Consider the following 14,634-nt stretch of genomic DNA (forward strand, 5'->3'; position numbering starts at 1 on the left):
CAGATTATTAGTTCCCTTAGAACATAAATGGAGTTAGGGCCTAATACATCTGCATTGGGACCTTCTGAATCCATAGAAAGGGTCCAGAAATCAGTTCTTAATTCTCACTGGTAAATTCCCACTTGTAAGTCAAAAAAGTGAGTAGAATTATTATGAGACCTAGAGTAGGATTTTAAAGCAAGCAAGAGGGAAGGAGGAGAGCTAAATCCAGAATAAACACAGTAGTAAGAGGCACAGTCTCTGGAGGCAGGGAGAGAGAGCTAGAACTGGAGCTCTTCCATTGGCACACTGGTAGGTTGTGGGATTTTGAGCACATCACATCAATTCTATCAATTCTCTGTGCCTCAGTTTCCTCACAGGGAACAAAGAATATCCACTAGAGTCATTAAGACATGTAAAACAAACAGTACAGCAGCTTGTAGCAAACTTTTTCTGTAGTGTACCAGAAACTACTTAATTTAGACTGTGCAAGACAGTCGCTCTTGCAGCCATCGATAATATATAAGCAACTAAGCATGACTATGTTCCAATAAAACTTTATTGACAAAAACCATCAGTGGACTGGCCTTTGGCCCACGGGCCATCATTTGCCGACCTCTGCACCAGAGCAATGTTAGCACGTGTTAAACTTAATAATATTGTCGTTGTTGTTATTTTCCTTGGAGAAATTTACATTTTGGTGCATAACTCCAGTTCTGATCTTTTATACAACTTTTAATTGTGTAGTTCCCACTATAATGAGAACACATCTCACCTATTTGTACTAATTGGAGTCAATACAAAACAGGGTGCCATAGAAGACTCACAGGAGATAATCATAGTTCCCACCACTTCTCATTTATGAAATAAAACCAATGGAGTATTTTCTGGACAACATAGTTTCCCTGTAACTTCTACCATTCCAAACTACAAAACAATTTTAAAAAACCTGTAAGACACTTCAGTGGGAAAGTCACAACATAAGCAGTAGCCTGACTGAAGTGAAAATTTGAAAATCATTTCTTTTGAATGATAAACTATGCTAATTAATAACCATGCTAAATTAAATCAAGACAACACCAAACAGAACCAAGGTACTACACTGCTGAATACGGAGTAAATTACTCCTTTACAACCTTCCAGCATCACATTTGTACTTACACTGCCATATACATAACCCTCAGAATTATTCAGTTCATTATGACCTACAAAGGCATAGCCTTGGTGCCCCGCCTAGGAGATTCAGGGTGACCAAAACTAGACATTCTAGTCAGGGTGTTTGTTTTGCTATTACATTATGCTCACAATGATTTAACCATTTCTGGTGTTTTCACCAGCTGCTGCTGCTTAGTTGCTTCGTCATGCCTGACTCTTTGTGACCCTATGGACTAGAGCCCTCCAGGCTCCTCTGTCCATGGGATTCTCTAGGCATGAGTACTAGAGTGGGTTGCCACTTCCTTCTCCAGGGGATCTTCTTGACCCAGAATCAAACCCAGGTCTCCTGCACTGCAGGCAGATTCTTTAAAGCTGAGCCACCAGGTAAGCCCTCGCCAAGAGCTAAATATAAATAATTTTTAAATAAATTTAAAGGAGTCTTCCTTTTTATATCAACTTTTGCAAGCAATTTTTTTTTTTTGGTAGAGTTTGCCTGGAAGGATTGCTGCTGTCCTCTGCCCATAAAGTCCCCAGTTTATGAGATCCTCCAAGTGGCTGTGTCCACTTGCCAGCCCTGGGCCAGTAGCAGCTATTTCAACCCAGCAAAGGGACATGAAATTCCCTTGTTCATTCACTGTCTCATGCCCCTCCACTCCTCTCTCATTTCTGTGTTATCCGCTCAACCTATTACAGTCCAGAGGTGCTTGGTCCTTACCATTATTACCATGGAGCCAGCTGCTTCTCACAGGGGTGCCTGGTCTCAAGAATCCAGGCTGATCCAACTGCTGATTTTCAGAACTGCCCTGCTCCCGGCCCATATTCTCCATTACAAGCTCCTTCTGGGAATCTGCTCAGCTACCTTAAAAAGGTACCAGAAAAAGGCTCAATAGAGATAGTGTTGTAAGGAGCTCTTTGCAGAAACCTGCCCTCAGCAGGAGGCCCCTTTTCTTATCACTTTAGTAAAAGTATATTGTATTGAATAACCAAGTTTTAAGCCAGCACCTCCATCCTCTACTTGTGTCCAGCCCAAGAACACCTTTCAAATCTTTTAATCACATAACACCTGGCCTAACTGGTTGGTTCTTTCTGTGAATCAAAGAAGTAGAAATGAAGAATAAGTAATTAACAGATGACCAGATCTGTTCCCTAGCTTCCCCTTCAACAATCTCCCAAACAAACTGTGTGATCAAACTGTGTGAACAAGTTTCTAAAAGAAGACCACGAGTTGTCAAGCCTGTACCCAGTGGGGGGTGGCGATGGCTCTGACCCTTCATCTCAGTGGTTAACTGAGATTCCTTCCCTGTTTCATGGCTGAATAGAATGTTCAGAGGTAGTTGGGTGGGGGCAGGAGAGTGCTTAGGCCACCATCTCCCCATCTCCCCAGATAGCCAGCATTCTGATTCAAGGCACCTTCACTTTTTACCAGCATTTGTGAATACTGACTTTGTAACCAGCAAGCAGCAGGACTCGATTGGCTAACAATGGGCAGATCTTTTCTCACCTTGGCCATCATCCCCATCCTGGGAGAAGTATCATCTTTGGAGAGTTCTTGGTTTCATCCTCATCCTGAGCTAAGGGCTTCATCTCTTCATCTCTGACCCACCATCAGACTCAACGGCAGAATTAGATTTTCTTTCGGATGAATGCCCTACCAGTTCCCCAGTGACAGTGAGTTCCTGCAAAACCCTAGCTTGAAAGTATCTGTGTCGTGTTCAGGTCTAGTCCCATAATTAGTGAAGGTTGCCAGTGTTTCCACTCTCCTGGAGTGTTGAAAGTGACTTGCTGCTTTAATGCCGTTACTCTTCACTCCCAGTGCTTTAAAAGGTTTTATCAATCTGGGTTCATCTATGGCCATGCTTCCTTCATGGATGGAACATCAAAATTTGTAGATTCAGATATTATTCTGGGCAGTTTGGATAAATCCCACATGCTGGTTGCTGCCAAGTTTGGCTCATTTTTCAAATGGATCAGATGCTTTTCTTTTCCTCTGACAAAATTAGATTTTGTTCATTTGGGGGTGTGTGTGTGTGTGTGTGTGTATTTGGGGAGGGTGGGTGTTGCAAGTGGATGCTACATTCAAAATAGAAAATACTTAACAAAAGTGTGACTCTTTGTATCGACAGAAAATCTCTTTCTGAACAAGTAGTTTTGAGTAGTCTATCCCCATCCACATCCCTGTAGGCTAGGAAAGTGCTGACTCACCCACCAGCCTCGTGTTCCCCTCCCTTGCTTTCCTAAGAAGAAGAATCTAACCAGCTTTGAAAAATTTCATATATTAATGCATTCCCTGATGGCTCAGCAGTAAAGAATCTGCCTGCCAACATATGAGATGTAGGCGATGCAGGTTCAATCCCTGGGTTGGGAAGATCCCCTGGAGAAGGAAATGGCAACCCACTCCAGTATTCCTGTTTGGGGAATCCCGTAGGCAGAGGAGTCTGGTGGGCTACAGTCCATGGGGTCACAAAGAGTTGGATACGACTGGGCGACTAAACCACCCCCACATGGAATCAGGAGGAACAGAGATGCAGACGTAGAGAACGCAGATGCAGATGCAAAGGGGAAGGGAAGGGAGGGACGAACTAGGAGAGTAGGACTGACATATATACACAGCCATTCGTAAAATAGCTAGCTAGTGGGAAGCTGTGGTGTAGCACAGGGAGCTCAGCTCAGTGCTCTGTGGTGACATAGAGCGGTGGGATGGGGTTGGTGGCAGTGGAGGTTAAGAGAGAGGGATATATGTGTACATATAACTGATTCACTGCATTGTACAGCAGAAACTAACACAACATTGTAAAGCAATTATATTCCAATTTTTAAAAAAGTAGCCAAGCTCTGGTTCTGAAGACTATACTCTAGGCAACAAGGATTTAGACCATACTCCATATATCATACATAGACATTAACTGGTTGAAAATCCTAGCTAAGCCTTCAAAATAGAATTTTCTCTGCTTTAAATGTACTCTCCAGCTAGTAACCTGAGGTAATTATGTGAGAATTGTTATAACTAGCTAAGCCTCAGAAAGAATTTCTGAGTCTGCCTCTGTTTCCAAAAAGATCTATAGCAGGAAATTATGTTCTCACTTCGGTGAAGTATCTATGAAGGGCTGGTCTTCTCGATCCTTCCGTTAGAATGAAATAGACAAGGTACTCCAGCCTCCTTCTCCTTCCAGAAGGGTGCCTACTGGAATGCAGCAAACCTCTACTCTCTTGTTCTAATGTACCACCTGCCACCCCCAGCTGTGATTTAAGCAGGTAAGCATATCCCCAAGGTGGTATTCTTAACACTAGCTATGTTAATAATAGCAGCTTTCATTAATGGTATAATTTCAAAGGGCCAGAATTGTCCTAAGAACCTTGCCAACTTAAATCACTCACAACAAACTCTAGTGAGGTAAGACTGTCCCTATTTCGCAGCTAGGACAAATGAGGACAGGAGAGAGTGAGTCATCTGCCCAGGCCCAAGCAGCTGGTAAATGACAGAACCTGAGTGCGAGATTAGCTCTGGCTAAGTGAACATCTGTACCCCATACTTCTACCCAATGATGTTTCTCCAATGCTCTAACCTTTGTTTTCGGGAGAAAATGCATAATTCACTGTGCCCCAAAACCGCCTATCAGCCTAATTTTGTTGTAACCTGAGAAAAGAAGCAGATTTGTGAACTTTTCCTTTGCTCAAACCAAGCATTCAAATATCCAGAGTCTACAGCAGGTCACTGCCTCAGACAAGGAAAGAATTCAGTTCTGGAAGACTTGGTAGAAACCCCATATTTCTCCCCTCATCTGGGGCACAGAGGCACCTATGCAAATCAGCTTCCCCAGATCTGTCTTGACACTCTGCATTTTCTCAAAGTATCCCACCAAAGTAAATGCTCCTGGTGTCTGTAGATCTCCATCTAAAAATTATTATTAATAAAAAGAATATGAACCATTTATATGAACTTCCCTGGTGGTACAGTGGTTAAGAATCCGCCTGCCAATTCAGGAGACATGGGTTCAGTCTCTCGTCCAGGAAGATCCCATAAGCCCAGGCACCGCAACTACTGAGTCTATGAGCCCTAGAGCCCAAGCTCTTCGACAAGAGAGTAGCCCCCACGCACCGCAAGTAGAGAAAACCCGCGTGCAGCAAGGAAGACCCAGCGCACCCAAAAATAAATAAATAAATAAATAATCTTTAAAAACATTTATAATGTAGATAGAGGTCAAGATTTTGCCAAAACCCCCAAATTCTTAGAGAACTGAAAGCACAGCCTCCCTCTCTTTTGTGTCTCCCAAAACATTCAGGACAGAGTAGACTATAGGCCCTTTAATAAAAGCTTCCAGAATTCAAAGCTGAATGAGAGAATGTAGTGTTTGCCTACACAGATTGGGTCAATGTTAAAACCAAATTGAAAGAAAAGCAATAACAATGCTCTTGTACAGACTGAATGACTTTTGCTCTCAAATATGTTTCATGTAATGTATATAATGTATGCTTGTCTATTCTAGAGGCTGTAATACATGTGAGGGTTAATATATATATATATATATAATTATATATAAATATATATAGTTTATTTTATGATCATTCTGGGAAGACCCTTACGTACAATTACTCTAGCATGGTTCAGAAAAGCAAGTTCAAAGTAATTGAGAAAATTATTAGCAATGCTTGTCTTGATTTAAATCTCTTGGATAAAATTGTGTTCAGAATATACACCACACAATTTCATAACCCAGTGAACATATATGTTAAAAGTTGTACAACCTTTGAAAAATCACTCAAGGTCACAGTGGGGACCCTTGGTTTTACTTTGTGGTGGAGGTTAACTGTTTGAACTTGGACATGCCCTCCAATGTGTTTTCTTGTCAAATACCCTCTGGTTGTTTTATTTCTTGATGTTTACCCCTTTTTTCACAAGAGGAATGCAGACTGGTGAACTCTTTGGCCTTCTGAGTAATAGATCTGGCTCACTTTCTACAAAACTAGTTACTGAATCAAAGGCTGATGTTATCTTCCCTAGCATTTTTTTCTATAATGACATACAGGCGCTCCTCATTTTATCGTACTTTGCTTTACTGCACTTCAAAGATACTGCATTTTTGCAAACTGAACGTTTGTGGCAACTCCACATTGAGCAGATCCAGGGGCACTGTTTGTCCACTTTTCACTTTGTGTCTCTGTCACGTTTCTCTAGTTCTCACAATATTTCAAACTTTTTCATTATTATCGTATCTGTTGTATTAATCTGTGATCAGTGATCATTGATGTGACTACTAAACTCACTAAGGGCTTAGGTGATGGTTAGCACTTTTTCTAGCAATAAAGTATTTTTTAATTAAAGTATGTACGCTGTTGTTTTAGACACAATGCTACTGCACACCTAAGAGACCACAGCATAATGTACATAACTTTTAGATGCGCTGGGAAATTACAAAAGTCGTGTGACCTGCCTTGTTGAACTATTCCACTGATGGCAGGGTCTGGAACCCAGTCCACAGTATCTCTGAGGTCTCCCTGTATAAAACGCCCTCTGACATTTGGACAGATTATTTTATCTTTAAGATATTTCGTTTGGCAGACATCAGTGACCCCTTCAGTATCCTATCCTCAAGCTCTTCCTCTTCCCAACTCAATTTGCTAATATATCTCTTAAAGCTGCTTTAAACATGAAGACAAATTAAATCTGCCCATTGTAAAGAAATTGCACCAATATATGAGATATGAAAACATACGATGAAATCACTCTATGCCATTTTTAACTGCATCTCTTTACCTGCAGATCTCACAAGGTATTTGTCAGAGGAAAAAGAGAATGAGTGAAAGAAAGAACAAACGTGACAAAGAACAAATGAATAAAAGGAACAACACAGCTATGTTCACTACATTCGTTTCTTAAAGATTATAACTAGTAATACTCTGTATCACCCACTGTATTAGTATGCAGAACTTAATATGAGAAAAATTCCATGGGAGTAAAATTATCATCAGTGGGAATTATTTTGGTCCTCAAATTCTGAGATAGAAGTGTTTTCCATTTAGGGATTGAAGGCAAAATTGATTTCCCTAGAGGACTACTTTGGGGCATCACTACCATTAGAGTGTGATCCTCTCTCAGCAGGAGAAGAGATAGGCTGCAAGAGCATCTCCCAGTCAAAGAGTCACAGTCCAACACACAGTCTCTATAATCACCCACCTACATGAGCCCCAGAAACAGCTTCCCTGGCCCTACATTAATAATAATAATGCTGGTATAATGAAATTAAGTATGCCCTAATAAATACAATTTTTAAACATTGGTCTTAATATCTCAGGCTTAACACTTTGCATGACAATAGGCTTTAAAATAGAATTTTTTAAAAAAAGGGAGGCTCATCCTAGTAATATTCCTTAAAGTAGTAACTTATCCTCTAGTTTCCATTTGGCCATTGGATTTCTCAACAACTCCTAGCAAGGAAAAAAAAAAAGGAAAAGTGTACAAAATATAAAAATATAATATCAAGAGAAAAGTGTGGTCACAATCAAACATTAAGAGCAGTGAAGAGGCAAGTAAGTGAATCATCGTGTCCATGAGTAATGCTGTGTCCATCTTCATACCTCTTGATGGATTTCCAGCACAGCAGAAGACTTCCTGACTGTGGTTACAGTGTGCAGCCTGGACACAGGAGAAGAAAAATGCAATTTAATATATAACACACACACATATTTGTATATATACACACAGTTATATACACATAAATATGATGATGATGTCAAACTTGAGTACCATGAAGATTACTTGTACAAAACTTGAATTTCAAAGAGATGGGAAATAGTAATCAATTTAGAATATTCAAAGTCAAGAAATTCCTTGAGCAGAGCTTTCCAAAAGCAAGCCACTTGCTTAGAGCACATTTCCTGTGCCCTAGTGAGTTTCCCGTCCTCTAGGACAAAATTCACTGCACACAACCTACCACTCAGTTGGGCCCAGGGACTCACCCAGCTAAGGTGGTCAGGGGAGGCTTGATTACAAGCAGTGCCAGAGTTTGGGGCTTTGTTCTTTATCTTTACTAAGATATTAGGGATGTAGAATGCCTGGGTCCTTCACTATGCACCCCCAGAGTCTTCTGAACATGCCTATTCCATCTACAATTGGCCTTGCATCTGAAGTTTGGGTCACCTGTTACTGGTGATAAATGGACTCACTGGGCCTTAGGTGAAGCGGAAGGCCTATGACTTCCTGAGCTGCAGTGGCAATGTCTTCCTTCCCCAGACTCTGGTTCACTGACTTTCAGTCATGGCTGTGTGTGTGAATCATCTAGTGGAAATAACCAACCTAACAACTGACACTTGGACCCAATCCAGAACAATTAAATCCAAATTTCTGCAGATGGGTCCAGGCAGCAGTATTCCTGCAAATTTCCCTGGTATCTCTAATACACAGCCAAGGTACAGAACCCCTGCTTACAAAATATGGGAGACTATTATGGATAATGTACCCCATGGACTGTAGCCTACCAGGCTCCTCCATCCATGGGATTTTCCAAGCAAGAGTACTGGAGTGGGCTGCCATTTCCTTCTAGGGGATCTTCCCAACCCAGGGATCGAACCCAGGTCTCCTGCCCTGCAGACAGATGCTTTACCATCTGAGCCACCAGGGAAGCATTATGGATAATACAGTGCAGTGAATAATGACACTTCAAAAGGGGCTCTTGGGCACATTTTCCCCTTCAGTTCATCAGCTGCTACTGAAATCTCAGGAAACCTCAATTCAGAGGGGGGAGAAATGAGTTAACATTTAATGAACCATTGCAATTACTCAAAATTTATTTCTACAATCTCATATTTAACACATTAGCTCTTTTATTTGAATTCAAAATATTTCCCAAGAGGATCTCCCAGTAGGAGTAAATACATTTTGGAGCTCAGAAAATGAAAGACCAAGGATAAAATAAATTCAGTTTAATTCAGTTGAATTATTCTGGTAGTACATGAACCACTCTGGACTGGTTTCCCATCATGACACCTTACTCTATAGTCCTCCACATTACCTATTTTCTTAGCTTCTTAATAAAAACAAAGACAAATAAAGACTCCTTTTGTGTGTCTTCTTTGGAAAGCTAAAAAGAAAATTCTAGTGGCCACTTCTCCATCTTCTAGCTCTCCCCCAAAATAGATCTTTCTAGAATCTGAAACTCATCACACCTCTTCAGCATTTCTTCCCTGATGATGCTCCAACCTCTAGAATCCAAGGCTCCACCCTGTTTTATCACCAGTAACTGATTTTTCCACCAAAAGCTGAAATTCTGGAGTAAGGAAGGAATCCTTGTCTTCCTCTATATTTCCTATAAATGGCTAATAGGAGCAGGTGAATGGAGTTCTCTCTTGCCTGGCTGATTTTTCCAAAGGTTTGTGGCCCTTAGTTACTTTCTTCCACATAAATTTTTTTCTCCTTTTATTTTGGGGTGTTGAATATTTATGTGCTACACTTGTGAGCAAATATACAGAACACAGAGTCAGTCTGAAGCAAAATTACGAGGCACGTGAAATTTGCCTTCAGCCATGCCTGTCAAATTCCCATCTCCTTCAGAAGAAAAAGTGCCTCACTAATTTCTCCCACAACTGCTCTATTAAAACTATTCCCTCCATCTGCATTCATAATAGTATTAATAGCTGATGAGGGCAAAGTGACATTACATCCAAAGTAGATGCATTTTAGCGTTTGAATTCAGGCTTCCCTGGTGGCTCAACCGGTAAAGAATCTGCCTGCAATGTGGGAGACTTGGGTTGGGAAGATCCCCTGGAGAAGAGAGAGGCTACCCACTCCAGGATTCTGGTCCAGAGAATTTCATGGACTGTATAGTCCACGGGGTCGCAAAGAGTCAGACACAACTGAGTGACTTTCAGTTCATTTCGTTCAGTTCAACAGAGACCAGCAATGTGGAAAAAAAAGAACACTAACCCCACCTAGCTCTTTTTACATGGGCATTTTCTGTAATTACTAAACTTGAAAGATGAAATCCTAGGTCGTCCCAATCCTAGACTCTGAGTAGTTCGTTTTCCCAAAGATATAGTTGTTGTTTGGGATTTCCCAGGCAAGAATCCTGGAGTGAGTTGCCATTTCCTTTTCCAGGGGATCTTCCCGACCCAGGGATTGAACCTGCATCTCCTGCATTGCAGGTGGAGTCTTTACCACCGAGCCAAAAAGGAAGCCCTATAAATAGCAAAATCCTTCTTAAACCGTGGTCTCCTACCTCCACGTTGTGTAGTCCTTCCCTTAGACCACAGCAGCACTGACAACACTGCCTTTTGTTTTGTGCCTTTTAAATCTATTTTATTTGATGTTGTACCTACGTGCTAAGGCAATTCTGGGTCAAAACATTTGTCCCTTGTTCAAGCACAGTGAAAGATCAGGGTCAAAACCCACATCTTCTCATTAGTCCCACCTTTTTCCGCTGTTCCATACTCACTCAAGGAAAATGAAACCTATCTGGACCTCAAATGAGTAAGAATTAAGGGGCCTTCTCAACATTCCTCACCTCAGACCTTGAATTTGGGGCCTGTCCCACATTCGAAGAAGACTATCCCTGATTGAATATAGAAGATGACCAACTCACTGCTGACTCAGTCTGAGCCTTTCCAGCCTTTCGGAAAAATGATGTTGGATCCCCAAACTCACTGGTCCGTTGTGTAACAGAAGATGTAAACCAGGACATCAAAATCACAAAATGTAGGAGAAGGGAGTACAAAAATGTAGATTTTTTTCTTGTTTAATTTTTTAAAAATTATACTGTGACTTAAGGATCCTTTCAGAAAGTGGGATAATTAAAAGCAACACAGTAGTCATAGCATAAAATAGTATTAATAGTAAGAGTTAACATTAAAAATGTAGATCTTTCAGAATGTGTTTGAACTTGAGTGAATATCAGTTTAAAGCAAATATCAGTAGATATACATATAACCACATGTGTGTGTGTTAGTCACTCAGTTGACTTTCTGTGACCCCACAGACTGTTGCCCACTAGGCTCCTCTGTCCATGGGATTCTCCAGGCAAGAATACTGGAATGGGTTGCCATTCTCTGCTGCAGGGGATCTTTTCAACCCAGAGATCAAACCTGCATCTCCTGTGACTCCTGCATTGCAAGCAGATTCTTTACCATCTGAGCCACCAGGCAAGCCCAGGTATGACTACAGATGTAGTTTAAGCAAGAATCAACATGCTTGACTTTTGAAGCCCAATAGACCTTCGCCTTCCTGAAACCTCTGTGTCCTCATCTGACAAAGAGAAGGAATCATATGGGTTTTTTGCGAAAATAAAGAAACTGGCAGAGGTTAAAAATGTCATCTCCCCTTCCTTGCCTGTCCAAATCATACATCTTAGTTAACAGAAGAAATATCCCAAACAAGACACTCCTTTATGTTGTGAAAAGTTAATTTGGGATCAATGACATGTGGCACAGTACTCTTGGAGTGAACTGAATCTGGTTCCACATAAGGAAGATGATGGATGCTCAAATGGGCATAGCTCCGTATCTTAGCTGCTCCACAATAAAAAACCGAATCACTGCTCTCACCCTCTACTCCTGTTGTCCAACTCCTCCATATCTGATTACTTGATTTCAGGAATTTTGTGAACAGAAAATAAAGTCCTGCTCACATTCATCCTAAGTGATGAGCTCTAACCCTAAGAAGGCAGCATGTCCTGGTGGCTTGAACCCCACGGAATTCTGAAACAAAGAGGGTGTCATTCATTTCCAGCTTCTGAAATTTTACCTGAAGTCTTCCAAAGATTTCTTCTTGGTGGCCTTCAAACCACCAGTTTGGCAACAGGCAAATTTGTAATCAATGACCTGGTAAATGATGGGGTTGTACATTGCTGCTGATTTTGCCAGGAGGGTTGGCACCACAGAGAGTTGTATGGGGATGGAGTCTGGCCGTCCAAAAGCTGACCACACAGAGACCACTGCATAAGGAATCCAGGCAATCAGGAAGCCAGCGCAAATCAACATCGCCACCTGGTGAGGGAAAGCGACAGAGAACAAAATCGAGACACCTGGTGGAAATGATGGGGGGTGGGGAGGAGCAGGTAGCCTATTCACACCTAAGGAAGTCTGTCTATCATCTTTTCGTTTATCTTGCCAGTGGGAATCATATCATATGGATTTCTGAGATATTCAGCCAGAAAAAGTAATGACTATTGTTACCCTATTCACTGCATTCTCCACTCCAGAATTTGAACGTACCCAAAAGACCCAGTGTTTGACCCTATAAAAGCTGTCAGAATGTGCCCACATGGAGCAGGAAAAGCATACTAAAAAGACATCTGTGCACCTGAAATTTCCAGACTTCTCAACCCACGTTCACTTGGAAACTAGATGAAGAATATGTTCACCTTGATGAAATTTTAAATCACCCACATTTGCCTCGGGAAACTTAGAAACTCTGCCTTTGTTTGAAATTCTAATAGGAATCTTCTTCAGAGATTTCTATGAAATGTAATTTCCTTCGGCTCAAGTTTTTCTCAAGTCTGAGGCTCAGGTAGTAGAAATCCACTTGCTACAGAGGAAAAGAGAGTCAGTGAGTTCAAACCAAAGTGACACAGTTGTATGAAGTGAGACTTTTCCAGCAAGTATTTTTCTCTTTCACCAAATTATATTTACCTTTAGGAACCTCTTAACTTTTAGATCAAAGAATAGTTAGAGATAAGGTTTAACCCACCCTGACTAGCTCCTCACTACCTCCAATTCAGTCTCTTTAAGAATGTAGTCTGACCCTATAGGTTATCCCACTTGAATCCAACAAATCTTTTTAGCAAGTATTTGTGTGAGATACTGTGTAGGTTCTATGGGGACACCAGCAGGCTTTTGCGCCTTTGCTCCATCCCTCTACGGCAGTCCCCAACCTTTTTGGCACCAGGGACCAGTTTCATGGAAGATTATCTTTCCAGGGACTGGTGAGGGGAATAGTCTCGGGACGATTCGAGCACACTTACATTCACTGTGCACTTTATTTCTATTACTATTACAACAGCACCACCTCAGATCATCAGACGTTAGATCCCCGAAGTTGAGGACCCCTTCTCTAAAACACAAACAACGGCTCAACAAAGCTGAATATGGTTTAAGTGCCAGCTTGAAGGAGGACAAAATTACATGCTACAGAGAAAAGTAAGAAACAGTCTCAGGAGGAAGCTGGGATACAACCTACACATTGGCAAGTGGAAATAAAGAAACATGAGGCCAGCACAAGCAAAGGCAAAGATGGGCATGTGTGAGGTTTGTACAGGACCTAGTGAGCTATTCGCTTTGGTGTATGAGAAAACACAACGGGAGATCAGACTGGAAAGAAAGATAACATCCCCGCCCTCAGGGGTCTGTATAACCTACTACTGAGCTTGCACTGAATTCCGTGCGTCTGAAAACATTAGTAGGATTTTGGGCAGGAGACATATGAGAGGCGTGTTTAGGAAGATTAACCCATAAAAGAAAATGCGGCTGGAAAACATAGGAAGCAGAAAGGTCATTGTTTATTCATTCAGCCAACAAGCATGACTGAGCATCTCCTGCATGTTTGTGTTGAGGATAAAACAATGAACAAAGCAGATACAATCCCTCCTCACCTAGAATTTCCATTCTGAGCAGGTTTGTTAAGGCAATAAGCTAAACAAGAAATAAGAGGGATCTTAATGAGAGTTCTTTAGACTTGAAAAGGAAGTCCAAGCCTTGGGTTTTATTTTAATCTAGAGCTATTTCAGGCCCTAGGTGAGAGGTGACCTAACTTCAAAGCTTCCTTAAACTGTTATCTACTAGACTATTCTTTCTGTAAAATGGATAATGAAATATACTCAAACATGCCCTCTGTGTGATGAAGATCTGGTGTTGTTCACTTGTATTTATTTTCCTGTTTCCCTTGTACTTTTGATTAGCACTGCCAACATCCCTTCTGCCTTGTACAGTCTTTTATGGAGTTAGTGTCATAGGAATTACATGAGCCTGGTCTAACCAATGGACTGCGGGCTCCTGGCTACAGTCATAGGAACAAGGTTGGACTTTTGACTATAAACAGCATAATCAGATCCACCTTGGGATTTCATAAGGCAGTTTTAGGAAAAGTCAGCCTTCCTTATATCTTTGAGCTCCCTACAGCCCTGGGAGGATGAGAGGATGGAGCTATTTGAGGTCAGGTGACTGCAGCCATGAAATTAAAAGATGCTTACTCCTTGGAAGGAAAGTTCTGACCAACCTAGATAACATATTCAAAAGCAGAGACATTACTTTGCCAACAAAGGTCCGTCTAGTCGAGGCTATGGTTTTTCCAGTGGTCATGTATGGATGTGAGAGTTGGATTGTGAAGAAGGCTGAGTGCTGAAGAATTGATGCTTTTGAACTGTGGTGTTGGAGAAGACTCTTGAGAGTCCCTTGGACTGCAAGGAGATCCAACCAGTCCATTCTAAATGAGATCAGCCCTGGGATTTCTTTGGAGGGAATAATGCTAAAGCTGAAACTCCAGTACTTTGGCCACCTCATGCGAAGAGTTGACTCATT

The 14,634-nt window shown here is 41.4% G+C and overlaps 1 protein-coding gene across 1 annotated transcript in view; it reads right to left on the reverse strand.

The window, feature by feature from the left end:
• Positions 1 to 7,701: 7,701 nt before the first annotated feature.
• The window catches only part of OPN5 (opsin 5), a 32,330-nt gene continuing 25,397 nt past the window's right edge, over positions 7,702 to 14,634 (reverse strand). The window contains exons 5-6 of the mRNA XM_010863044.1: positions 11,864 to 12,105; positions 7,702 to 7,765 (exon numbers count right to left, since the gene is read on the reverse strand). Coding sequence (XP_010861346.1) covers positions 7,702 to 7,765; positions 11,864 to 12,105 — 306 coding nt within the window. The remainder of the gene's footprint in view (positions 7,766 to 11,863; positions 12,106 to 14,634) is intronic.

Source organism: Bison bison, unplaced genomic scaffold (genome assembly GCF_000754665.1).
Source record: "Bison bison bison isolate TAMUID 2011002044 unplaced genomic scaffold, Bison_UMD1.0 scf7180017864487, whole genome shotgun sequence".
Taxonomy (NCBI): domain Eukaryota; kingdom Metazoa; phylum Chordata; class Mammalia; order Artiodactyla; family Bovidae; genus Bison; species Bison bison.